Raw genomic sequence first — 27,965 nt, 5'->3', positions numbered from 1 at the left:
ACAGATCCAAGCTCATTTTAGCAAAATGATTCAAATCATTATTCAATTTGTCCCGTCTCCTGATGTGTCTTTGGTGTTCAGCAGGGATCGCTAATCATATAGCAGGAACAAATCTCAGTAATAAGTCATGGCGGCTTCTCCTTTCCTGTAAAGGGTCTATAGGCTAGGCCCCTGAACATGAGATAAGACAGCTCCCTATGCCACTCTCCAAATCTTAGAAGGCACATCCCTGAACCAGCCTGGCCAACTACCCAGCAGCCTATCTTTCACTTCTGTCCTTACCATGGAAACGACTCCCTGCTAAACAGGTACAATCAGCAAGCAGTGTAGAGTCTTCATACTGCACCATCCTAACATCACCCCCGGAGAACTGTGGCCAGGCTCCATTTCTCAGCCCAGATCATGGTAGCTAGGCTCTTACCTGGGCTTATACAAGCAACAGGAGAGTCTCTTGGTCTGCACCTTGTGTCCATGAATGAAGATCCTCATCCGTGGATCAATATAGAGCACAGCAGCATAGGCTCGGAAGGAGCGTCGCTCTGGCTTCCTGGAGATAGCAGGAACTGAGAGGTACTGTCTTCACAACAAGGTAAGTCCAAAGCTAACGACTTCCTCTCTGCTCTGCAGTTCCTTACCTTTCATTTCACATCTTGGCTTCTCTTGACACTTTGACCAGAATGACCCCTCATCACAGGTACTAACTACATCCTGCCCAGTCATGTCCCCAGCACAGGTGCACCACAGAAACCTCAGCTGGCCCTTATAGGGAACCTGGTGCAATTTCACCACTAGGACCCAGACCTCAGTTTCTTCTATCAAATGGGAGAGTTGGAACAGGGAATCATTAGTCTTTGTTTTAGTTTCATGGAGGAGCCACTGTCCTGCTATTAAGCAGTTAGGAGCTCTCAGCTCTATCAATACTGCCAAGAGAAAGCCATGAAAGTGATTTTCCATTTTCCCCTGAAGTCATCTCCTAAGGGAGTAAAGACCAGTTCCAGGGCCTGCCACCATTCCAGCCATACTCACGTGCCCTCTGGGGAGGTCTCTGCCATCTGGATGTCTTTTGGATTTGAGATTATGTCTAGTTCTGGTTCTCCATTGTCCATGAGCTTGAGATTAAAGATGATCACCAGTGTTCCTGGGGAAACAGAAATCCTTTCTCTCTGCCAGCCAACCATGGCTCCTTCCTATCCCACCAGAGGCTCTAGGGCTCCCAGATTCTCTGGGCTACATGTCCAGAGCCTACTTACCACTATTCCCGGGAATCTTCATGAACTGGGCCATCACCTGCTCCTCGGTGTGGAAGGGAGAGTACTTGTAGACGAGCTCTGTCTCAATGGCAAACTTCTCCACATTGTCTGTGACAGGTTCCCGTGTTTGAGCATTCCAGGTAGGCAATGGGACTATTACCTTTGTTTTGGGTGAACACAGATGAACACTGTGATTGGGGATCCAGAACCATCTTCCCCCAAACATGCAGCTTTCCTGTCTCTTCAGTTGTGTAGTGTGGCATCAGCTGCAGCTTCTGGTCCTTCCCCAAATTCTTACCACTATGCTAGTCTGTGCCTTGAAGGTTTCTGTGCCTATCTGGGATGTCTTTGGCCATTTCACTAATTTGGTAAAAATTCTACTTTTACCACTAAGGGAAATACATTTACAATTTTCTAGCTAATCTAGAGACACAAAATATAACCTCTAACTCAGCAATTCTACTTCTGGGCAAATACCCCCAAAGGAACTTTTGCACATATTTACCAGCGTACATATACAGGAATAACTCAAATATTCACTACAGAGTGTCTAAACTGAAATAGTCTATGGTAATAAAAATGAACAAAGGCATAGCTACAAACATCAACATGGATGAATCTCACAAACACAATATCTGAAAGGAATACAATTTCTATATTGTTGGTCCATGTGTACATGTACAAAAACTAATACACACACACTGGTGACAAACAATGCCTCACACCTTCCAAAAAGGAAGTGATGATCCTTAAAGTTATCAGAAGGTGATTTCCCCAGGGGCACACTGAGGACTACACAGATCAGGTATTGACAGGGAACTTCTAACTTTGGCTTATGACTATATAGGTGTGTACTTTACTGTAATAATTCCTCAACATATATGAAAATTGATTTTATGTCTAATTTTTAAAAAAAAACATCCCCTTCAAATATCTTTCCTAGTGGCTTCATCATGTCCTCATCCCCTGCTCAAAGCCAGCAGTCCTTGCAGAGCTCAGCATGGGTTGGCTGAAGGGATTCTCTGTGCAACAAACCAAATGAAGCACCTCATGGGTTCAAGCCAATCTGCCCCCATAAGACAAAGAAATTCAGTATCTTAACGCATGCCCGGGTGATAACTCATTAGGAGCTCTAACTGCTGGTTTTCTAAAGAAGTTTCATGCTGAAGTCATTCAGCACAGGGGCTGGTCTGGACACATTCCTCCTGGGCTGAAAATGATCTTATTTTGAAATCTTGGCAGAGTCTAGACTGGAGTACAATCCAAAACAGTGACCTTCTAGGACCAAGTAAGGAAAAAATTTCATCTAGCTTTTCTACCAAGGGAATCAAGTTCTATTTGCGTTATGTGAACATGTATCTATACCTTCCAATTTTAAGCAGTTCCAGGTGAACCAATTTAAATTACTAACTTTCCCCACTGCTCCTACTCGTCATTTCTCCTTCAGCTTTTATGTCACCATTTCCCAGTTTTCTTCCTAGACTTTCTCCTCGCACACACCTTCCAATATTGGCCTGCTTAGCTCTCAAGTCCTTTTCTTGCTCTACTTTCTTTCTTAAGTGATCTTATTTGCTACCAATAATCCCAGAGCCTAGGACTGAGGATGTAGAAAAACAAAAACAAACAACAACAACAAAAAACCCGGAAAAGAAAGCCTATGGCCCCCAAATTCCAGAATTTACTTTGCATGCCCCAAACTAACTTACATTGTCTTCTCTCCATATTGTCCCCTTCCATTCATTCCCCAGGCAGTGGCCCATTACCTCCAACTGCCACAACAGAACCTGCAAGTCTCTTTAATCCTTTCCTTACTCCCTCCAGCAATCATCAAATACTGTATCACCACACAGCCAGTCAGGACCTCTCTGCTGGTCCATTCTAAATCTTTCTAATCTAAACACTGTGAAGCAACCACATAGAGTTTTCCAAAGAGATTCTGATACTAAGAACTGCTTGATTAAAATCCTATTCATTCAAACAAGGTCCAGAGAATCAGCCCAATCTCGCTATTTCCTGTTCTCCAAAGACCACCTCTCTCCCCAGCACCAACCTCAGGAACTTAAGAAGGATGCTTTCCATCATATCGAGTGAGGTAACCCAGACCCAGAAAGGCAATTATCTATCATATGTACACACTCATAAGTGGTTTTTAAACATAAAGCAAAGAAAACCAGCCTACAAATCACAATCCCAGAGAACTTAGACAACAATGAGGACCCTAAGAGAGACTTACATATAGATCTAATCTACATGGGAAGTAGAAAAAGATAAGATCTCCTGAGTGAATTGGGAGCATGGAGACCATGGGAGAGGGTTGAAGGGGAGGGGAGAGAAAGGGAAAGGAGCAGAGAAAAATGTATAGCTCAATAAAATCAATTATTAAAAAAAAACTATTAAAAAAACGTTTTCACTGACTCCAAGACTCCTTCACCAGGCAACATTTCTGAATACCTTAGTCCAGGCTGTCTTCCTGTCCTATCTTCTTCTAGAAGTTTGCCCTTTATAGCCTCAGTGTATCTCTCTCCAAATATGCTGAATAGGGTAACAAACCATACTTAACTGGTGAACAAGTCGACTAACTAGATAAATAAACATGGTAGAAAAAGGTGCCTGTTTTAACATCAATTAATCTGCCACAAATTTAAACTCAGATTTCAACAGCACCAGTACAAATTCAATCACTGCTAACCAACAGAGGGGACTAGACTGAACTTCTCAATTGGACCATCTACTTATGTGACAGCTATGAATTTCTTTCCACACATTCTAGATCCCTCTCAAGCTCTAGCCTCTATTACTCACACCTGAAAAGCTGGCCAGACCTTCCCTATTCCCCCAGCAAGAAATAGCTCTTTGACAAGCACAGTGGTATATGCCTTTAATCCCAGCATTCAGGAGGCAAGGCAGGTGGATCTCTGAGTTTGAGGTCAGCTTGGTCTACAGAACAAGTTTAGGACAACCAGAACTACACAGTTAGACTCTGTCTCAAAAAGAAAATTTGTGCTTCAGTATTTGAGTCACCAAACCACAAAGAGAATAATCTAGACATCTGTAATTAGGTAATTTCCTAATTAATTACCAAAAAAGTTTTTTTTTTATGTATATGGATGTTTGGCTTGCTTGTATGTCTGTGCGCCACATGCATGCCTGGTACCCACAGAGGTCAGAGGAGGGTATCTGATCCTGTGGAACTGGAGTGGGTGCTGGGAATTGAACCTGGTCCTCTGAAAGAGCAGCCAGCCTCTTTACTGCCGAACCACCTTTCCAATCCCAATATATTCTAAAAGTAAGATTTATTTCTAAGTCTGTCTTTCAGGACAGTAATAATCACTGGGGCAAGGAAGCAGCTCTAGTGAGAGCAGGTGGAAGGCACTACTAACAATGAGCTCGAAATAATGTTTTCTAAATACTTACCTGCTTCACAACCTGCCTGGTTAGGGATCTGACTCATGGCTTCTGACATAAGTTAGATCGACACGACACATTTCCTCAAAAAGAAAATGTGTTCATAACACACTCCACAAAATAATCCTCAGAGGAGAAAAACACTGATGTTCTATTGTTGCATCAACTATAATTTCCAATCAGTTAGGGAAGCCCAAAATACCCGCCTGAGTAACAGTTCTCCACAGACTGGGGTATCTTGCAGATAAGGAGAAGCTTAGAATCCAACTCTCACTTCTGGTCACTTTACAGTCTCTCAAAAACAGAAAAGCTGTTGTCTTTACCTGGACATTTCACTTCCTCTCACATAAAGGTATTATCTGCCTTACCATCCCATAAGAGCAGGCAAGTGCTTTAATTCTACAACTTCAAAGAGCTCAGAACAACAGATAAACCCAGTAAATGTCAAGTGGCAAACTCAGGCCACAAGGATAAAACCTACTTCATCAATGCCTTCTTCCTCATGAAAGGTACGAGACAGGAAGAGGCAGGTCATGGTGTCCTCCTTCTTAGTGAAGAGAATAAAATCCTTCCCAATGCGCATTGAGCCCCTGAAAAGGAAACAGAAAACAGATCACTCTCCCAAGGACTCAAAGCTCATCTGAAAAGGGAGAGCACCTTCTTGGCATAACTGAGTATGACCAGAGGACCCTCTTCAAGACCACCAATGGCTCTACTCCCAAGGGATCCCACAGCCCTTGTCCACTTGGACTCAGCCAGAACTCCTTGTTGTGCCTTCCTAACAGTCTCTAATTCCTTAGTCTATAACCTCCTTGAGCAAACTTCCCTTCTCATTATCCTTCTAGAATATATTCGCTCAGACGACAACTCCGAGGTTAGCTTTCCTCCCAGCTTACTGCCACAGCCCTAACAAGAGAAGCTGCTTGAGCGCTAGGTTCATGGGGTCTTCTGTGACACCATCTAGTTTAACTCCAACAGTGGACACCTTGAACACATCATCTTCTTTTTGGGCAACACCCTGTTCCTATCTGTCTTTTTACTACACCGTCAAGAGAAGAGTCAAAAGATGACTCTCATAAGTCTTTCAAAAATCAGCATGAATGCAACATTTATCAAAACACAAATGCTAATTTTTTTCGATCATGCTATCAGGCCCAGTTCAAAATTTGATCTTTGAAAATAGTTCAAAGATGAAGACATCCATGTCCCGTAACTCTAGCCATTTTCGGTCTCAGAATTAATTTGCTACTTTGAGCTAATTCGGATATAGCCTTGAGTTTGTCTTCTACAAGGCAGTTTGGAGCTTGGCATACAGCAGAATGGTAGAACACTTGCCTCACATGTGCAAGGGCCTCGGTTCAATCCCTACAATCAATGGAAAACAAAACTCATCTGGCAAAAGTCTAAATGCAATCAATGTCAATGGCTTTCTTCCTGTTTGGCCATGTTAATCCTCTATTGGAGCAGGCAGAGACAGGCTTTTTCAGGCAGCACAGGACACAGCAGAAGTATGAAGCAGCAGTAGAAGAACTATCTACTCAACAATGAAGTTGTTTAGCTCTGTTTTTTTTTCTGAGCAGCTTCTGGCTATTATCTCATTAGTCCTTACAATACCCCCGGGAGAAGACAATGGTAGGAAGCCTCATTAATCTCTATATACAATCCAGACTGGCATGCCAGGCACACAAATGAATCTCATGTCGCATTTCCCAAGCACTCAGGAAAATTCCCAAGACACTAAACAGATGCTCTGGGGGCTATCAATTCTCCTTTTCCTGAAGATAGGACTACTTTTCCTGCAGGCTGTGGACAGCACTGTCCTTACTCAAACTTGAGAAGACTTTCTTTTTATCCCTTTTTTGTTTCTGTTTTTGATCCTGCCAATAGGGTCTGATTAGCAGAAACCCGAAAACACCACCTTTGCTAAACCCTATTCTCACTGTAAATCACCTCATGTAACTTCTTAACTTTGAACACTAGATGGCCCCAATTCAAAGGGACCTTCATAAAAGCCTCCAAAACATATTGATAACTGCACTCTAACTCTGTACATGTTCTTTCTCAGTCTTCTAGCTACTTTCTGAGTCACATTTAACTGGCTCCTGAGGAGAGTATCAGCAGTTAGAACCTCATTTTCTAGGTTAGGAAACTGTCAGAGAGGTAAAGCTGAGTCTGCAGAACTGGTAGGACTAGATAGGAGCTGACTCTATCGGAGACCTTGGTTTTTACAGGTCTTAGATTTTCAGAACCCTCTGGGAAAGGTTCCCATTGTGATCACAGTCTGGGGACTCTCAAATCAATAATAACAGGTGATCCTAACTATTTGGTAAGTATGATCAATTTGCAAGAAGCCACAACTTTAGTGACTAAATGGCTGGATTGAGATCTGAACCTTTGACGAAAGTCAAATGGACAGTCCCTGCCATTTTCTAATCAGAAAGACCTGGTTCATATATTCACTCTTCAAATAAACACCTTTATAACCACCAGGCAAGTCATTTCACTCCTATACATCTAAATTTCATTGAGAATGCTAACAAAACCCACCTATCACAGGCTGAAGTGTGGCTTAAATGATATCATCCACACAAAGTTTTTATCCACAGTACCTTCTGGCACAAGGGGAATGCTTATTAACATTCAGGTCCTTCCCTGAGAAGAAAGAAAGCCCAGGAACCAGGGCCCTGGTTTCTTTGGAAGCACTCTCTTCTCCACAGCCAAAGCACAATGCACACAAAGCCCAACTGAGGCTGTTGACAGATCAAACCACTACCCTTTCTCACATAAAACAACACACTTCCACAGCAAGATGGAACATGAGTCATATTTCATTTGCACAAACTCACATTCCACTAAACGGTATTCCACCCAAAGGTATATACAGCTGGAAGTGAGCATTTCAGAAACAGAAACCTTTTCCTCAGAGCTTTACTCAAAAACCATAACAACTAGCGTGGGACAATTCTATATTCTGTCAATTATGTCTTAAATAAACCCTGATTGGCCAGTAGCCAAGCAGGAAGTATAGGTGGGACAACCAGACAGGAAGTAGAGATGGGACAATGAGAACAGGAGAATTCTGGGAAGGAGGAAGCCCATTCCTCCGCAGTCCTGTCCAGATACCGAAGACGCAGGATGTGACCTGCCCCGCTAAAAACGGTACTGAGCCATATGGCTAACATATACTAGAATAATGGACTAATGTAAGTTATAAGAACAAGAAACCTAAGCTAATGGGCCAATGAGTTTATAACTTATGGAGACCTCTGTGTAATTTTCTTTGGGACTTGCCGGCTGTGAGAAACTGGGTGGGACAAGCAGGACCTAACCCTATAAACAACATATTCTAAGCACTAAACAAGTAGGAACCAAGGCCCAAGGGATATCCCAATAGACTGAAGGAATAAGATAGGTCTCCTACAATATGGCCTTAGAGGATGCCCACGCAGGGTGCTCCAGGAGAACTGCCCTTCTTATTCACTCTGGGTCCCCAATGTCCAGCACAAGCATACTGATACATTGTGAAGTGACTCCCTTGCCATCTCAAAAACACCCCAGCCCAGAAGAGAACCACCTACATTTTCAAACACGGATAAAACTATTATTCAATAAGGGAAGAGAGACAGTTCTAGACAACAGTGTTTTAGATATTCATACTACTCAAACTACTGAGAAAATTCAGCTATAGTTGGTAAACTACCCCCAACCATCACTCCTTTCTGACTTTCCTACTGCTCCAGAGTTATAGTCCTAGAGGGACAAAGGGATGAACAGCAAGAGCAAATCATGTGATTTTGTGTTCAGCCCTACAGCAGGCTTCCAATATACATACGATTTTAATCCATTGCCATACTGCCCAATTTGGGTGGACTCAGGAGTTCGTTTGGCCGACTTCCCAAACTGGATCACACTGGCAGCATCACCTCAAGTGGTAGATAAGAGAAACAAAAAGTTAGAAAATAAAAAGTTAGAAGTTCCCAGACTTCTCAAAGCTAGAGATGTGAGTCATGTTAAATATAAGCAAGACTCTGTGCCAACAAAACCTCTCTATAAGGAAAGTTAGTCATGAGGCATAAGAAAGTAATCCTTGCCTAGTCCATCAATACCACCACAGTGCCCTGTGTTGTTACTAGAACATGGTAAACAGTTTCAGGGGAAGAAGTCTCAGTAGTGACGGCTCCAGGATGTTGTGCAAGCTGATAAACACATTGTCAAGAGACAGGTAATCTAACTGATTTCAGATTGACATTCCATGTTGTCCAAACACCTCCTATTTTAGACAAGACCCGACAAACACACAGTGTAATAAAGCCTGAGATGTTGCAACAGGCTTCTCATTCCCTAGGTGGATCTTCTAGCCACAACAGTGAGGTCACAGAAAAGCAACTTTGACAGTAAATTGTTATGTTCTGAAAAAGAAACAGTCACCATAACCACTTACTCGGATCCATTCCTGCTCCATCATCCAAAAAGCAAAGCATAAATCCTCCTCGAAGGTCATCCCGCCTCTCTGTAAAAGAAGCAGCTGCCATTACTGGACTGTTACCACTTACAGGGTGACAACTGGGGTACTGAAAGTGAACCAAAGTGAAGCCGGGTATAAAAGGAAGGGTCAGTTCAAATCTAGTTTCTCCTAACAGTACTACTAAGCTAGTGTGAGTTAAACTTCAGGGCTCTTGAGGACATGAAGCTTCTCTAGTGCTTTCTAATTCACAACAAGGCTTCAGAGAATCTATTAGAAGAGACCAGTACTTAACATTCAAGATCACTGAATCTGCATATCTTTTATATCTTTCTTTCTTATATATCATATCTATTTTTCTATATACCTTTTTATATATCAACATGATATACTATTATATCTGCCCAACATCATGGAGCCTGAGTCATTTAAGTAGTCTATTATGTATTATACCTTATCAACTGTTCAAACTCAACAGGGTACCTTCCTTTGTGATTTAAGTCTGAGGTAACATCAACAATGCCACATGTAGTAATAAGCACAATGGCGGCAGCTGCCACATAAAGATTAATTACTATGTTTATTATTATCACCTCTAGACTAACTGCAGATTGTGAGCTATCTATCTGTCATATCCCCTCCTAGATATGAGCCCTTGAAAAGTGAAATGACACAAGATGCAGCAAGAGGTTCTTAGTTCTGGGATAGACCTGCCTAGTCAGAATTGCAGACCTTTAGCAATAATATTCAGCAGTTTTGGCAGGGATTCCTAGCCAACAAGAAGGAAACACGACACAAGACCATGGCCTCCGTTCCAGTAAGTAGATAAAGAATTATCTTAGTAGCTGTCTTACATGAGCACCATATGGTAACTCATAGCAAGTAGTAACAATAGAGTAAAAATTCTCAAATAAGGAAAAAGGCTATACTAATTTTCAAGGTGCCTTTTAATTCAGTGAAGACTACGTAAACAATGGGAAAACTAGTCTTGGAATCAGATATGGAGATATCAAACAGAAAAGGGAGTGAGGCAGAAACTGAAGCAGGAGACCCAAACAAACCATGTAAAGAACCACTAACATCAACCTCCCCAGTATAGATGTTGTTCATGGTCCACTGCTCAGCACAAGAATAAAAGTAACACATCTACTAAAAAAGAAGCTGTGTAAAATAATTTAAGGTCAAGGCCCAAGGCTACTTGGGAGCCTAGTTCCTAGAGTCCAAGCTTCAGTTCACTTTGTACAATTATCTATCTCGACAAATCTCTTTTAAATGCTTCCCCCCACCCCCACAGGGTAAAACTAAGTGAGTCATGACTGCACTCTGCTCAATAAACAAACTAATTCAAATTAAAATACTATTTTAGATGGGTCATAAACCACAGGGACTTATAAGTATCTCTCAATGTTCAGGAGGCTGAACCCTCTTTACAAATGCCTCTTCAAAGGTCCAGAGTGAGGCTCTTCTAGAAGACCCTAGTAGATGAGAACATTTCTCCTAAGGCAGCACTTGTTATCAAAATCTAGCTCATCCAAGTGAAATGTGGCAAGCAGGAACAAGGGTTTTTTGTTGTTCTTGTTTTTAAAATATTAAAAGCTTCCCAAGTTGCCGTCTATAAGAAACAGTCAAACAGAGACTCACAATAGATAAGGTACAGAGCATGTGGCAGCAGCGTCCTAGCACCTGCCCAGAGACATTTGCTGTATACTGTCATAAAATTATGAAGATTGTCTTGGGATCTAAAAACTGTTTTGAGCCAAATGCCACTTGAAAAGTTCCCAAGACCACTGAAACCCCTTGAATAATACCCCAGAACTGACTTTCTAGGCCTGTGTTAGGGTAAAGGAGTCAGGCTATTTCAGCAGTTATTGCTTCAACTGTGGGTTCAAGTTCTCCTAGTTCAAGGATTTATTTCAAAGCTTCTTTTTTGTTCGGCTTTTTGTTTGTTTTATGGGACTACAGAGATGACTCAGTGGTTAAGAGCATATACTCTTTTTGCAGAAGACCCAAGTTCAGTCACCAGGAACCATACTGAGTTACCCAAAACCACCTGTAACTTCAATTCTAGAGGATATAATGCTCTCTTCTTGCCTTCATGTATACCCCCACACGTGGCATATGTGCGCGCGCACACGCGGTGGGGGGGGGGAGAGAGAGAGAGAGAGAGATTTTTAAAGTTAAGTTTCTTCATTCAGTTTACAGTACTATAAAACCATGAGAGTCCAGGTTGGCCTTGAACTCCCCAAATAGTCAAGATGATTAAACTGATTCTCCTGCCTCTACTTCCTGATGGTAAGGATTAACAGCAATGCTACAATACCCAGTTTCTTACTGTCTTGACTGTTTATATGTCTGTAACCATTTGTAGTATGCCATTTCTTTAATTAGATATTAGGTTCTGAGAGCAAAGGCCTCATCTCATCCTCTGAACTTTCCCCAAAACAAATAGAAAGCACACTGAGCGCTCCATTTATAATCTAACTTTCTTAAATTTCCTTGCTAAAATTTACCCAATGAAGATGGTAGTGAAGGGAATAAAGATGATCTTTTCTTTATAACTTCTTAGAAAGACCACTACGAGGATATGTTCCTTCAACATCACTTGAAGTAGAGGCTCATGTTTCTTTATCTTCTGGGTAATGATGTGAATAGTCAATTTCTTTGAGAGGTAACTGCCAGCATTCCTGCATGCACACTCAGCTATGGCTTGGAAAGGCGGCACCATCTAGGAGACTTAGCAATCATCATCTTCAATCTTACAATACTACTTTTTCCTGTTACTTTCCTCTAAGACTAGAAAGTTACATTAGTGTGTCTCTGTCTAAAACCCCCAAAATAACAAAAAACAACAAAAAATCCAAAGTATTTCTACCACTTTGGCAGCCTTTTCTACAGGAAGCTTTCAGAATTTTGGTGAATAGCTGATATGCAGGCATTATAAATATTTTCTTTTTTCTCCAAGATAATTTACTCTAAGTTCTTTGTCTTATCTAGAGAATCTTCCTAACAATACAACACTAGAGGTTCTGTGTTTATTCTCACTTATTAAATGATTCCACGAAGAGGGTTATCTAGTAACTGTATATTCCACATAAACAAAGACTTTCAAAACTGTATATTCCATGTCGACAAACTTTTTTTGAGCATGTGCTCAAAATATGACCGAAAATCTTTCAGATTTAGAAAAGAATGTCAATAAAATATATCACATTAGCCAAACTGGGTTTAAGAATTGTCTTCTATTCCCTTGTTCAAGTTTTTAGGATCAAAATGATCAAAAAGATGTTGCTATAAATATTGAATGGGCAGAAAACAAATAAAAACCCAATTGACAATAACTAAACACTCTTTCACCGTCACCATAACTCTAGGACAAAGATGACCTTACAATATAAACGTAAAACCAACTGAGCAAAACAGCAAAGGATGTCACAGCATCCAGTTTTAAGCCTAACATTTCAAAAAGATGTTTTGTAATGGCTATTGTCAACTTGACTACATCAGGAATTAACTGGAATCCAGAACGGGAGGGCAGATCTGTGAGAGATTTTCTACTTGGTTTGAAGTGGGTAGATTCACTTTTTATCTGGACCTTTGAGGAAGGAATACACACGCCTTCATCTGGCAGGAAGATACACCTTTAATCTGAGCCACACCTTCTGCTGGAAACCTCTATGGGGCATGGAAGAAGGAAGCTCTCTACATCATAGCCTGCTTGTCCTCACCTTGCTAGCCCATCCATTCCTTCACTGACACTGCAGCCTACCTCTTTGGGATTCCAGCATGTACTGAAGACTACCTGAGACATCCAGCCTTGTGCACTGAGAAACTACTGGATTCTTGGACAGTCAGCAACTGTTAGATTAGCTTGATTGAAGCCTGTAAGTCACTCCAATAAACCCCCTTTCTATATGTAGAGATTCATTTCATAAGTTCTGTTACTCTAGAGAACCCTAATACAAATTTTAGTACCAAATCTGGCTCTAGAACAACAAAAGTATAAGGATGAATCTTTTAAGTATTTGTAACAGGCTTTTCAATTTGCCAACACCTACAGTTACTGAAGCCTCTCCAATTATCCCTTCTCCTGGGAGTTCAAAGAATACTGAAAGCCCATGGTGTGAACCATATAGTGAGATAAATGCTTTAGATTATCCTGGTTCACCAATTGTGGGTAGGTAAGAATTTGGGGACCCTGTATGTGAAACTTTAGACAGTTTGGAGAAAAATAAGGAAAATGATCATACTGGTTGGCTGCTTAACTTATCTCTGGATGAATTGACAAAGGATAGGGATGAGCTCTGTGACAAAATCAATCAACTTCTAGTATCTCAGAATTTTAGTGATAAAACTGACCAGTTCTAGATGCACAAAAACAGTCTAAAAGTTTCTGTGTGGCCTAGAAGAGAATCTTCTGTCCAGCAGCCACAGAGCTCAAGTTGTAGAAAATCAAGCTGAAGCCTTTATTATAAGGCTGGCTGAATTACAGAGAAAACTCAAGTCCCAGCTTCAGATGGTATCCACAGTTATAGGAAGGGCATTAGTTGGTGGAAACTGGGATCCTGTAACCTGGAGTAGAGATGTATGGGAGGAACCTACTGAAGCTGAGAACTTCGAATTCTCAGATTCTCAAGTTTTTCTTTCCCGCACCTCAGGAAGTAGTACCCTCAGTACCACCCCTTGAAATACTGCCTATTTCACCTTTGACCAAGGAAATTAATCCTTCATCGTCTGCTAAACCAACAGTGACTTCCTCTGAAGGAGAAATGGCCAGATGTGCGATTGTTTACTGATTCATGGGCTTAGAGCCAATGGATTGGCTAGATGGTCAGGGGCTTGGAAAGAATCATGGAAATAGGTGAGAAAGACATCTGGGGAGAATGTATGTGCATAGATCTCTCCAAATGGGCAAAGGATGTGAAGATACTTGTGTCCCATGTAAATGCTCATCAAAAAGTGACTTCTGCTGAGAAGCTCAATAATCAAGTAGATAGGATGACCCATTCTGTGGACAGTAGCCTCTTTCCTCAGCCATTCCTGTCACTGACCAATGGGGTCCATGAACAAAGCGGCCATGGGGTCCATGAACAAAGCGGCCATGGTGGCAGTGAAGGAGGTTATACATGGGTTCAACAACATGGATGGCAACTCACCAAGTGACTTGGCTATATAGCTACTGCTTGCTGAGAGCCAGATATGACAACAGCAGAGACAAACACTGAGCCCCAGATACAGAACCATTCCCCAGGGTGACCAGACCACCTGGTGACACGTTGACTACACTGGACCATTTCCTCCATAGAAAGAACACTTTGTCCTTATTAGAGTAGATGCTTATTCTGGTTATGTGATGGAGGATTCTCATTAGCTAATAAGCAAACTGCCTTGGCCAGCCCTTAGGTGGGTGGAGTAGACAGAACAGGAAGAAGGAAGTGAGGTAGATGGCTCAGTCAGATGCCACGCCTCTCCTAAGTTAGTCAGACCGCCATGCCTCTCCTCAGAGAGATGCGAGATGCAACGAAGCTCCAGCCCAAGATGGACATACACTAGAATCCTTCCCCAGTAAGACACCACTTTGTGGTGCTACACAGATTGTTAGATATGGGTTAGTCAAGATGTGAGTAAGAGGCTGAAAATAATGGGCCAGGCAGTATTTAAAAGAATACAGTTTCCGTGTAATTATTTCGGGGCACAAGCTAGCCCAGGCGATCAGGAGCAGGGCTGCAGGAAAGCAGCCCACAGCTCCTCACTACAGTTATGGATTTGCCTTTTCTGCCTTTCCTCCTCCAGGAAAAGAACCAAGACCTGCTGAGGTGCTTGTAAGGGTAGAGGAAATACAGCTAAGGCCACATGAGCAGTAACAGAAACAAGGATCATAGTTGACATGAGTATTGTTAAAAATGTGTTTATGCAGGTATTTGTGTTTTCTTTCAATTTCCTTCTTGTGATATAATTTTGAGATACTAAAAGAATGCCCCCCCAAGGGACACTCATCTATTCTAGATTTATAATGTATCTGTGGTTATACAATGGATAGTTAGGCATAATTATGACCTGGTTAAATATATAATGTGTTTCTAATTATATGTGGGATAATTACATTATATTTAGGCATTATTATGACCTGTTTATTGTCTTCATTTAGAAATAATTACAACATAAAGAGATATGAGTGTATGTCAAGTTGACAAGGAGTAGACTTGTGATGACCATTTTTGGTTGTCAACTTGACTACATCTGGAATTAACTGGAATCTAGAAATGAAGGGTACACTTGTAAGAGATTTTCTGCTTGATTTGAAGTGGGTGGATTCACTTTTTATCCAAACCTTTGAGGAAGGAGGACACATGCCTAGATCTGGATAGCGAGGCAGGAAAATACACCTTTAATTTGGGCCACACTTTCTGCTGGAAGCCTATATAAGGACATGAAAGATGGAAGCTTTTGCTCTTTGCTTGCCTCACCTTGCTAGCCCATCCATTCCTTCACTGGCATTGGAGCCTGCCTCTTTGGGATTACAGCATGTACTGAAGACTAGCAGAGACATCCAGCCTTGTGGACCGAGAAACTACTGGGTTCTTGGATACTCTATTCACAACTATTTATTGTTGGATTAGCTGGACTAAAGCCTGTAAGTCATTCTAATAAATCCCCTTTTTATATATATTCTCTCTCACTATATATAGAGAGTGTGTGTTATTCATTCTGTAAGTTCTGTTACTCTAGAAAAGTCTAACACATGATCTCAGCATCTCTATAAACCAATTACCAGCAATTTTCTTCAACTGACACCAGCAACTTTCCAGGGAAAAACCTGTTACCAGAAGTAGTGAAGGATTAATTTCAACAAGACCCTATCTTCCAGAAAGATGACTAACACTGGATCATTGTACTCCCACTACTCTACTCCAGCACCCTCTTAAAGCTCCTGGGTTCTAAGACATATGTGGTCAGATATGCCCCATTTCTACCTAGAGCATGAAGAAATTCTGTCATCTCCAGGCTCTAGAAGCCAGTTATTTCCCACTCACTTCTTAGGCAATAAAAGATTTAAAGTCTGGCTTACCAGCATAAATGTCTATTCTGGTGGCATCAGCATCTCTGCAAAAGGAAAAAAAAAATCTGAGATACAGATGAGAATATAAAGTATCAACCAGCAAAATACACAGTATTTTAAGAGTAATGCATATTATTTTGAATTGTTCAAGCTATGAACAATTCATATATAGTAAATATATCCGCATATATATATCATAAATAAATTAAAATTTTGTTTTTATACTTGACCACACAATTTCCCTGACTGTAGAAGGAGCGGGCTGCGTGCTTTTCATCCCGCCCAGCTCCCGGCCGCTTGGCTAGCTTATGCCCTGAAATAACAACACACAAACTGTATTCATTTAAACACTGCCTAGCCCATTAGTTTCAGCCTCTTACTCACATCTTGACTAACCCATATCTAATAATCTGTGTAACATCACAAGTGGTGGCTTACCGGGAAAGATTCAGCATGTCTGACCTGGCGGCTGGCTCCATCGCGTCTCTCTCACTGAGAAGAGGCGAGGCATCTGACTAACTTCCCAGCATTCTGTTCTGTCTACTCCACCTATCTAAATCCTGCCCTATCAAAAAGCCAATGCAGTTTCTTTATTAACCAATGAGAGTCCTCCATCACCTGACATATCTATGAAATATTTCAAGCATTCCAAATTTATTAAGATGCATGACATACAGGACCTGGGTATAGTTTTAAGAGTCTCATACATCCTGGTATCTCCAGGCTCACTTTGACTGAGGAAACTAATCTTTCATTGTCTGCTAAACTAGCAGTGACTTCTTCTAAAGGAGAAGTGGCCAGATGTAGGATTGTAATTAAACAATGTGTCATCTAGTACATTTCCATGAACAAGTAACAAGAATATAGTAACAAAATCAATAATAAAAGTCAAGTTTGGTAACACACATCTATAATGGCAACACTCAAGAGACTGAGGCAGGAGGATCTTGGGCTGTATAGTAATGCCTGTCTCATAAACACAAAAAGTACTAACAGTATAAATCAGTTATACAGACATTAGAAATTACAAGTAAATTGACTAACTGAGGAAGTTTCAAATTCTACTATCAACTCTTACCCTCTTCTTCCTTCATTATGTCCGCACTAGTCAATAAGTATCTAAATTTTAGAGTTTACATTCCCTAAAACCAAGACAATACTTTGTTAATATAACTATAAATAGGATCTTTGTGAACAAACCCAAACTTTCACTTGGTCTTGCACAGGAATAGTCTTCCAACGCTAAGAGCCCATCAGAGTGCAGAAACATGATGGCTTCCAAACACTGCTGCTAACTACGCATGTCTTTAACACCGGCACTCGGGAGGTAGAGGCAGGCGGGTCTCTGTGAGTTTGAGGCTGACCTAGTATACTAGTTTCAGGACAGCTAGGACTGTAATACAGAAAAATCCAGTCTCAAAAAATCAAAATAACAAAAACAAAAAAACAATGGCAGATACTAGACCAAGCATAGTGGCACATGGCACACAGCACACGAGAGGAAGAGGTCAGTGGATCTCTGTAAAGTAAACATTAATTAGCCTAGGCTACACAGTGAGTACCAGGCCAGCCAGAGTGAGGTCCTGTCTCAAAATAACAAAAAACCCACAATGGAAGGTACTGATTAAAGAGTAGTCACTTGTAATAAAATAACTATTTGGGAGAAGATGCACAAATCTGGTCTAGTTTTAAAGACATTCAGCAGTACAGTGTCTTGGCAACACAAACTAATACTCTAATCTATGTGTCCAATTAGTTTGACTTTCCAGTTCCTATCTTAATTCCCTACTTCTCACAATTATCAGATGCTGATACACAAGGGAAGGTGGTTTGGAAGTGGTAAGTTTCCTATTTTTAGGTCGGAACACAAAGAGCAATGAATGAATTTAAGGTAATCAAGAAAGTGTCAAATACTGTGATAATAAAAATACTTTTTGCTAACGAGTCTCTTAGGAGTTGCAACATATACAACAAAAACATCTTTCTCTCAGGTCATCAGAGAGCAAAGGTCATGATGATCCAGAAAGCTCTCACTCTAAGCAATTAAGAGGCTGGAAGACTACATACCTTGCATTATCAACCAGTTCAGCAAGAGCACCAAACAAGAATTCATGAGTGGTTCTGAAATACATTTTAAGAGTTAACAAAAGAATTATGAACTGAGCTATGAGTATTAAGGTTATAAACATTTAAAAGGTTTAGAAAACATCTAAAATTCACATGTGCATTATTGATGTAACTACTAAATGTAAACTTCTCCGTAACACAAGCCTTTCTAGAGCTGATTCCCCACAAATCAAGCCCTGCCATTTGCTCAGAAATGTTTAATTTTCCTATTTTTAATTGAAAACCCACCTTAAAGAACCTTGAAATTTTTACATGTACTATTAAAAGTAGTGATAGTCTGAAAAAAAAAAAAAAGAGTAATAGCCTAGAAAAAAATGCCTCTATTTTATCTTTCATTGATTTAACCAGCTGTCGGTTTCTGCACAGAAGGAATTGTAAACAATTATAAACATACATCTTTACAAGTAAGTATCTTGAGTTCTGAATAATATGACAGGTATGTTCACTAAACCTGAACTTTCAGAAGCTTCCAGGAGATAAACATTGAAGCCTCTACTTAAAAAGTCATTTTTTCCCTTGGACACCCAGAAGACCATACCAAATGGTCTTCTTACCCTTGCAGGAGAATTTCTTACTTTTTTTTTTTAAAGGATCTTAGTCAAAGACCTGGTTTTAGCCAACATCTGAGGAAGTTGAAGTGATCTGCGCTACCTCCCACTCTGAGAAGAGGGGACTTCATTTATAAGCTGTACAAAGCCCATGCGTCTCCTCTTTTCCCTGGGACAGCTCACGCACAAAATAACAAAAATCTAAAAGGTATGCTCAATTTACACTTTCTTAAGTTGTACAATTTCCTACAACAGTCTTCATTAACTATAAAGAGGAATAAGTCGATATAGAACCATCCAGAAAATCGGCTTGATTTTTAAAGGAAATACAAAGTTATAAACACAAACTATAATCAACTCTCATAATTTTTTTCTTGCTTTTTCATGTTTAGTCAATAATCAAAATGGCATTTTCTAAACATTTAGATTGAAATATAACACTAGTACCCAGCATTTAGGATCTCTGACCACTTATGATATTGTTTTAAACTGTGAACCATTTTTTTATAAAAGCTCCTAAATTAACTGTCCAGGAAAACTGATTTTCTTCAAAGTTATTCTTCAGCTTGTTTTTTAAACTGTAAACTTTTAATAAATAAAACTACCTCTTCCTAGAATTTTAGAAAGACATTTTCTCCCATGAGATCAGTGAATATATCTATTGCTAATCCAAAGGCAGTAGGACCAAGAAAGATGTTGCGGCAAAATGTAGACATTTTCTTTATCACCAATTCACTTATGGAATGAAGCTCAAATTCTTCCAGATAAAATCCAAATGTTAAGTACTTGACATGGAAGACTCAAACTTCTAAAAGAAACTTTGTCTTAAAAAGTCATCTCTATTATAAATATTTAAGTGAGTGTTCACAGTTATGATAGCAATGCCTGTAATCCCAAGAGCCTATAATGACATCATTCAAAAGGTAGTAAGATGAAGAACTCAAGGCCTGCCTGGACTATGTAGCAAGACATTGTATACCTCCAGGCCAGAAGCCAGATGGTCATGAGCCACCATGTGGGTGCTGGGAATTGAACTCAGGTCCTCTGGAAGAACTGTCAGTGCTCTTAACCTCTGAGCCATCTCTCCAGTCCCTCGAAATTATTGCTTTAAATTTGCCAAACTATCAGTTGGCTAAAGAATGCCCCATGTACTCCACTCCATTTTTGTATAGGGCAGTGGTTTTCAACCTGTAGCTCACAGCTCCTTTGGTAATCCTTTATCTCCAAAAATATTTATATTACAATTCATATCAGTAGCAAAATTACAATTATTAAGTAGCAACAAAAATAAATTTATCACCACAACATGAGGAACTGTATTAACGAGTCACAGCATTAGGAAGGTTGAAAATCAATGGTATAGGGAGAGGGCTGGGGATTCAGGTCTGTGGCACAGTATTTGTCTAGCATGCATAGGTGTTAGATTTAATCCTCATGGGAGAGGGAGAGGGAGAGGGAGAGGGAGAAACAAGCAGGCAGATACAGAGAGGCAGGTTGGAAAATTAAGATGAATTGTTACAGATAATGTAAATTAAAAGCCAATCTGGGTGGTGGTGGTGCATGCCTTTAATTCTAGCACTTGGGATGCAGAGGTAGGCAGATCTGTGAGTTCAAGGCCAGCTTGGTCTACAGAGTGAGTTCTAGGTCAGTCAGAGCTGTTATACAGAGAAACCTTGTCTTGAAAAACAAACAAAAAAGTCAATCTAGAGACAGAGGACATAACTCAGCATCTGAGCACTTGCATACCATGTGTAAGACCTAGGTTAGATCCCTACTACATAAGACAAAAAAGTCAATCTACAGCTAGGCATGATGGCGTACAACTGTAATTCCATAAAGCTGAGGGACAACAATAACAAGTTTTAGGTAAGCCTAGGCTATATAGGTAGATTATCTTTAGACCAAAATTCTTACGAGGACTCTGCTTTCAGCAGTGGCTATGTTACAGCCACTAAGGTTTCTCTGAGGCACAATCACTGCAGTTGAAAACTACCCAATACCATGATGACTTGAAACACAGTCAGCACTGGAAAGTTTTGACAGTCTCTACAAGAGACTGAATTTTTTTTAAAGAAGGGAATCTAATATTTATTCTCAAGCTTTCAGTCATCTGCCGGTCTAATGTAAGCCATAAAATTACATCAAATTAGTTTTATATACAATCCAGACTGGTGTGTAGAAATATAAACTAGAAACTTTATTTTTAATCATTTTCATTTATTTAAACAAGAACATGTTTTTATTGTTTTTGTTTTCTTTTGGTTTTTCAAGACAGGGTTTCTCTGTGTATATCTGGTTGGCCTTGGACTAGATCCGCCTGCTTCTACACCCCAAGTGATAGTATTAAAGACATGCACCACCATCACCTCGCTTATGAACATATTTTTAACGTAAGTCAGTGAATCTCAAAAAAAAAAACAAAACAAAAAACCCTGATGTATGGTAATAAAAGCATACTAGACTAAGAATACGAGTATAACTTGTATTGGAATGTTGCATATAAAACTGATAAAACAGAACTCAAATTCTTCTGGCTTAAAATAAAATGACGTTTCTAGACTGGACATGTAACTCAGTTGGTAAGGTGCTTGACTAACATGTATGACATAAAACTAGGTTTGTAGTATAAGCCTAAAAAGTCCTAGAACTCAGAGGTGAAGACAAGATTATCAGTTCAAGGTTATCCTTGGCTACTTATCAAGTTTAAAAGGTTAGCCCTGGCTACGAGAAACCTTATTTCAAAAAAAAAAAAAAAAAAAAAGGAAAAGTTTTCTGGCTTCTGGTTATGAAACTGTAAATAAGAATTATGGGAACAGGGGCTGGAGAGATGGCTCAGTGGTTAAGAGCACTGTCTGTTCTTCCTGAGATCCTGAGTTCAATTCCCAGCAACCACATGGTGGCTCACAACCATCTGTAATGAGATCTGGCGCCCTCTTCTGGCATGCGGGCATACATGGAGGCAGAATGTTGTATACATAATAAATAAATCTTTAAGAAAAAAAGAATTATGGGAACAATAAAGGGCCTTCTGTGTTTCTGGTAAGGTCAGAAAAAATACTCAGAATCTCATGATGGAGCTTAAAGATGTCAACATCATTGTTCTAAATAATCCTTAAAAATCATAAAACACACACACACACACACACACAAAAATGCATGAGGTTCCTTTTTTGCCAAATATTTCAAAAGGTACACTTGCTGCTGGTTAGCATTTGAGATATAATTAAATATTTTAAAAGACATTTTTCAAGTCAGGCAAGGTGATGTACACTTTTAATCCCAGCACTCAGGTAGAGGCAGGTGGATCAGTTCTCTGTGAGTTGAATCCAGCCTGGTCTATCTGGTCTATATAGTGAGTTCCAGGGCACTGGCAGCCAGGGCTACATAGAGACCCTGTTTGAAATTTAAAAAAAGAAAACAAAGGGGGGGGGGCGGTGGAGAGATAGCTCAGTAGTTAAGTGCACTGGCTTCTCTTCCAGAGGACCTGAGTTCAATTCCCAGCAACCACATGGTGGCTCACAACCATCCATAACGATATCTGGTGCCCTCTTCTGGCATGCAGGCAGAACACTGTACACATAATAAATAAATCTTAAAACCACAAAACTTCACAGACCTAAATATAAATATCATTTGTACCTTATCTGAAGTCAACTAATCCAGAAAACACAAAGGTTTTTAAAACTCTGATGCTTCCAATTGATTTAACCATATGTGATCCAAAATAGTTTTGCAGTTCAGCATTTCCAGAATAAAATCAAACGTAAATTTGCTTGTTATGTAAAGAAAATGGTTTCTCTATGTAGACAACCTGAATTTAAAAGAAAAAAATGTACACAAGCTCATAACAATGAGAGCTTTTGCTGAATTTCTGAATATGCTGACAATAGTTAATTGCCATAATTAGTACAGAAAAAAGCTAGCAGCACATGCCTTTCATCCTAGTACTGGGGAGATAGAGGCAAGCAGGGATCTCTGTGAATTCAAGCTGAGAAATCATAGAGTTATTTTACATTCAAATAGTGTGTGCACATACATGCATGTATACAAATATGATTGCCTTACATTTCAGTAGTATTGTAAGTCATATGAAACACAAGTCTCTGACTTCATAGGCCCCTGTACATTCACTTCTCATATGGGAAAACCACTCAGAAATACCATATGCCAAAGGTAAGTCACAGAATGTTTCAAGAGTAATAGAAAAAAATAGTCACCTTATACTTAAGCATTCTGATTACCTGACTACATAAAAGTATATCAAATGACTTAAGACACGAATATTAAATTAAAAACATATTCCTCTTATGCCAAAGGAACCACTACTATAACAAGAATAGCAGCCATGAAAACAACTACCAAAGAGCTTAAAACTCCTTTGCTGTGGAAACCCTAGCCTGCATAATCCCATAAAAAGCAGCATATATTATTAGCAGAAACTAGATTTCTTTTTCAGACTATCAGCTATAATCAAGAATAACCATCAATAGTAAGTATCATAGGATCTAATTTTCACAAAAATTAAGACCTGTTCACTCTTTCCAACATATACTTCTGAATGTATCTGCCTAGGGACTGAAGATGGCTGGCTCAGTGGCTTAGAGCACATGTTGCTCTTGCAGAGGACTCAGGTTCAATTCCCAGCTCCCACATGGTGGCTCACAACCACCCCTAACTCCATTTCCAGGGAATCTGATGCCTTCTACTGAACTTGGAGCATATCAGGCATGCACACAGTACATATACATACACACAGGTAAAACACTCATACACATAAAAAATAATCTTTAAAAATTGTCTAATGTCTAACATCAATGAGCAGGCTACATTAGGTTTTAGTCTAGATAAAACAGTATAAAGAATAAACATCACTTGATTGTTATTTGGCATAATCCTCAAATACTGTATTATCTCCCTCTTACCAATGAAAAAAAACCACAAAGCTGAGGCTCAAAAAAGCTGCAAGAAAAGAAGCATTCAAATATAGAGTTTGAGAGTTTCTAAGTACAGGCTTTTCACCAAACCACAAAAACTTCTACTCTAGTCCAGGCTCTACTTGCAAGACTAATACAAAATAAATAAATAAATAAACAAACAAATAAATAAAATGTTTTTATTTCACAATTCAAAATATAGTTAATATTGTTGGTGTAGTATCTGAAATTGTCTGGCATTTTTAAGATTTTAACAGAATAAAGCAGGTACCATTAAGATCTTTCCTTCTCTGAAGTTGATTTATTGAACCACTCAACATTCTACTAACACACGTAAATTTTTTTTAAATTTTAGTTTTCTCTAATAATGAACTTCCAATCAAATCCTAATGACCAAAAGAAACAACAACAACAACAAAAAAAAAACTCTTAAAATTAGTTACTAACAGAAAACTTAAGTTTAGGGCCCAGAGTGGTGGCCCTTAGCACTCAAGAGGCTGAAGCATGAGGATCAAGCCTAGCCTGGGCTACACAGTACAAGCCTAAGTGAAAGCAAAAAAAAATTCTCATTGTGTATGGTGTACAGTTAATATTTTCTTAAGGTAAGACTATGGACATATTCAAAGCAGATTCATTTCAAAAACCAAATCTGTGATCCAGATAAGAAATTCCAGAGTTTCCAAATGATATGCTAATGTTATGTTCAAGCAAGCACAAGTTCCAATTCAACTCATTCAAGTAACTCAGTTTACTTCTTTGCTCTGGCAGTGTCCACATACTGTTAATAATCCATAATCCTCAGAAGCTTAATAAACCAAAATTAAAGACTTATAAATCAGGAAGCTAAGTCCTCTGCCTTACAGACAAGAAAACAAAACCTTCAAGGTAACATCAGCCAGCACTGCATAATGGTTAAAAATACTAAGCACTGTAGCCAAATCTGGGTACCGTTAATTTGCCTCTGCAGCCTCTCTGTAAGTCATAAAACAACTTAATCTCTTAGAGCCTCAGATTTCTCAAACACAAAACAACAATAAGGGTCAACCTGTAAGTTTAAACAATGATTTGCTTATACTACTGTTATTGCATAAGTCGATAGTGATGCTGGAACAAGACAGATTTTCAAGGTCAATTTTCAAAGGTCTTCCAAGTTTCTTAAAATCTGTAATTCCAAATTTGCCCTGACAGTCCAAAATTCAAATCTGATGTGTGCTGACATTTATAGCACACAATCAGCCATTAAGTTTTGAATAGTGCCCTTCATCTGCTCGTTCTTAATATGTAGCTTAAATATAAAGAACACTGATGCCAGGCAGTGGTGGTGTATGCCTTTAATCCTAGCACTGGGAGGCAGGTGGATCTCTCTAAGTTCAAGGCCAGCTTGATCTACAAGAGATAGGAGACAGTCAGGACTGTTACACAGAGAAACCCTGTCTTGAGAAACCAAAAAACAAAACAAAACAAAAAACTGAAAGTGTAGCCAAAGGCTGTGCTAGCATCTTTGATTAGTGACCTAGGTTCCAGATTGACAATCTGTGTCCAAGGTAATCTCTATATAGTACCAGCTCTAAACCGATCCACTTCAATTAAAAAAAAAAAACCAACAAACTTCCTAAATGATGCAAAATAAAACCTCTCAGCATTAGACAAGCCACTGCTAAAAAAAACTAAAAAAAAAAACAAAAAAACAAAAAAAAAACAAAAAAACAAAAAACAAAAAAAAACCCTTTCTTCCTTTTCAGAAGTTTTTGGTTGGTTGGTTGGGGTTTTGGGGGGAGGGCAGTTGGTATTGTTTTGTTTTCTGTTTTGGTTTTTTGAGACAATTTTCTCTGTGTAGTCCTCACTGTCCTGGAATTCAGAGATCCACCTGCCTCTGCCTCCTAAGTACTGTACTGGGATTAAAGGCATGCACCATCACTGACTGGCTCAGAAAAGATTTTTTAAAGTATTATGAAATCACAATAGGCTAACAATCACTGCACTATTACGGGATAACTGAAGTCTATGCTTGATAATCTGCAGATGGCTCTTCACTAGCTGGACCACTTATTTCTTTAGGTCTTAACTCCTCATCCCAGTGCTTTAATAGAATACTTACATTGTGCTCAAGTCACAGGTGAATGTTTTTTGACTAGTTTTTGACCCTACAAGGTAACTTAATGGTTTTAAGAACTGACTCTAGCTTGATGTGGTAGAGCACTCCCTTCATCTAGCACTCGTGGGGGCAGAAGCAAGCAGATCTATATGAGTTCCAGGCCAACCTGGTCTATATAGTGAGTTTCAGAACAGTCATAGATATGTAGAGAGACTCTGACTTCAAAATAAATATACCAACCCTAAAATACTCCACACTGAATTATAATGACGTTATCTCTTCACTTACTCAAGAACCATGAAAACAGCATGCTTCTGTGCTTTCATGCATTTTGGGGCAAGACTATCTAAACCAAGGGCTTTAAAGAATTCTCCATTCTGCTTAGCATACACAAATGACATTGGATATACTGTCAATTTGCCAATAAATAAATAAATAAAGGCAATTGTTTGTTGAAAAAAATAACAGCTTTCTTCTTCCAAGTTGGTCATTTACATGTCACCATCATCATCTTGTTGTTGTCAGAAACACTTGTTATAAACCCAATTGTCTAGGCTGTCACTAAAGTTGTACAACAGTTGACACCAGATGGTCCAAATGTTGGCGATCCCTTGTTGGGTTCCTATCAAACAGATGAGACAACTGAACATACTGACTCCATATAAAGTTTGCATTTAGAAAACTGTGATCCAGTAAGTGAAAATCATTTTCTTCTAGATTAGCAACAAATATTTCACTGATCTCGGTTCTTCAATAGGGCTCAAGACATCCAATGACACATGCCAAAGGATAAAGCAAAATTTTCTGGAGAAAGGATTTCCATATTAACACCAGGAGTTACTGGTTACCTCAGTGCCACCTACAGGATACTTACGAATTTGTGTGCAGATATTCAAAGGTTAGTTGAGCTCGGTTGAGACTGCTGTAATTGGTGAAGGCCATGACTGCAGTGAGTCTCCAGTCTTTGCCCGTTAACAGGGGGAGAACATAGGACGGAACAGGCTTTCCCAGGGGTCGGTCCAGTCAAGGGTAAATCTGCTTCTTAGTGACTCATAGAACAAAATTTCCCGACTATCTAAAATATTGTCAGATATTTGAAATTGCAAGTGATGTAAGTATTTCAGTGACTATGATGTAATATTTTTGGAAAGAACTACATCCTAAACCTACAGTCCTTAAGAGCAGCAAGCGTCGAGCGTCCTTCATGCAATTCCCCGAAGCCTCCGGAGTGAATGGTTCGGAATGGTCTTCCAAGCTGGCGGTTTATTGCGACTTCATCTTCACGTTCTTCGAGTCCTTTTCTGTTCTCCTAAGTTTCCTGAAGAGAACCAAGAGATTGACCTACTTCTGTCATAAAGCTGAAGGTTCACCTACGTCATTACCACGGGAGGCTTCGTCACCGCCGAAGACGCCAGACTCCTCACACAGGTGTTCCAGCGGTGGAGCGAATGGATGCCCTTTCCCGCCTCACCGCTTCCCGACTGGCAGGTCCTGGTGCTGACCGACGGATTCCTGTCCCCCCCACCCCCAGCCCCGTCCCCACACAGCTGGCTGGGAGGCCACAGTCACCACAGGTGGCGGGGTGGAATCACTCAGCGTGGCCCCCAGAGACGCCTCCCAGCACACCCGCCCGGATCGCCTCAGACGCGCCCTTCCCCCACCCCCTTCAGAAGCCAGCCTCGGGCCCTCCGGCCCTCCCAGGCCCGGGTCCTGCGGCCACCTCCGAGGAAGTCACTCGTTCCGGATCCAGGGCAGAGAACGGGGGGCACAGCAGCGAGCACGCCCCCCCGGCTCCGGTCGGGCGTTGCCTGCAGCTCGCAGATGGCTTTGTCCCTCCCCGCGGAATTGGAACTCAACTACCGCGGCGCGCTCTTGGAACCATGTGCTGCCGCTGCCTCCGCCGCCGCCCGCGCGCGCCACGCCGCGCCCGAACAGATGACGACAGGGCTGGCGTCACGAGACTCAGCGCTCAGGACTCGGCCGCCGCCGCCGCCGCCGCCGCCACGGCGACCTCGGGCACTGCTTTGTCTCCGTCAGCGCACGCAGCGCGAGCCGCCTCGCTCACTCCCGACGGCCCGGGCCTCCCA

The 27,965-nt window shown here is 40.4% G+C and overlaps 1 protein-coding gene and 1 non-coding gene across 2 annotated transcripts in view; one reads left to right on the top strand and one right to left on the bottom strand.

Annotated features, from left to right (window-relative positions):
• The window catches only part of Morc2 (MORC family CW-type zinc finger 2), a 40,279-nt gene extending 12,353 nt beyond the window's left edge, over positions 1-27,926 (bottom strand). Inside the window, exons 1-11 of the mRNA XM_038326448.2 lie at positions 27,599-27,926; positions 27,049-27,196; positions 26,753-26,953; positions 18,242-18,295; positions 16,184-16,218; positions 9,097-9,165; positions 8,488-8,578; positions 5,137-5,245; positions 1,251-1,410; positions 1,027-1,138; positions 422-547 (exon numbers count right to left, since the gene is read on the bottom strand). Coding sequence (XP_038182376.1) covers positions 422-547; positions 1,027-1,138; positions 1,251-1,410; positions 5,137-5,245; positions 8,488-8,578; positions 9,097-9,165; positions 16,184-16,218; positions 18,242-18,295; positions 26,753-26,820 — 824 coding nt within the window. The 5' untranslated portion in view covers positions 26,821-26,953; positions 27,049-27,196; positions 27,599-27,926. The remainder of the gene's footprint in view (positions 1-421; positions 548-1,026; positions 1,139-1,250; positions 1,411-5,136; positions 5,246-8,487; positions 8,579-9,096; positions 9,166-16,183; positions 16,219-18,241; positions 18,296-26,752; positions 26,954-27,048; positions 27,197-27,598) is intronic.
• Positions 20,772-20,905, top strand: LOC119805995. The gene has a single exon (XR_005284053.1). It is a non-coding gene; the product is annotated as a U4 spliceosomal RNA (small nuclear RNA).
• Positions 27,927-27,965: the final 39 nt, after the last annotated feature.

The sequence above is a fragment of the Arvicola amphibius genome, chromosome 1 (assembly GCF_903992535.2).
Source record: "Arvicola amphibius chromosome 1, mArvAmp1.2, whole genome shotgun sequence".
In the NCBI taxonomy this organism is placed as follows: Eukaryota; Metazoa; Chordata; class Mammalia; order Rodentia; family Cricetidae; genus Arvicola; species Arvicola amphibius.
The sequence above is the reverse complement of the archived record's forward strand: the minus strand, read 5'-3'. Positions and strand labels throughout refer to the sequence as shown.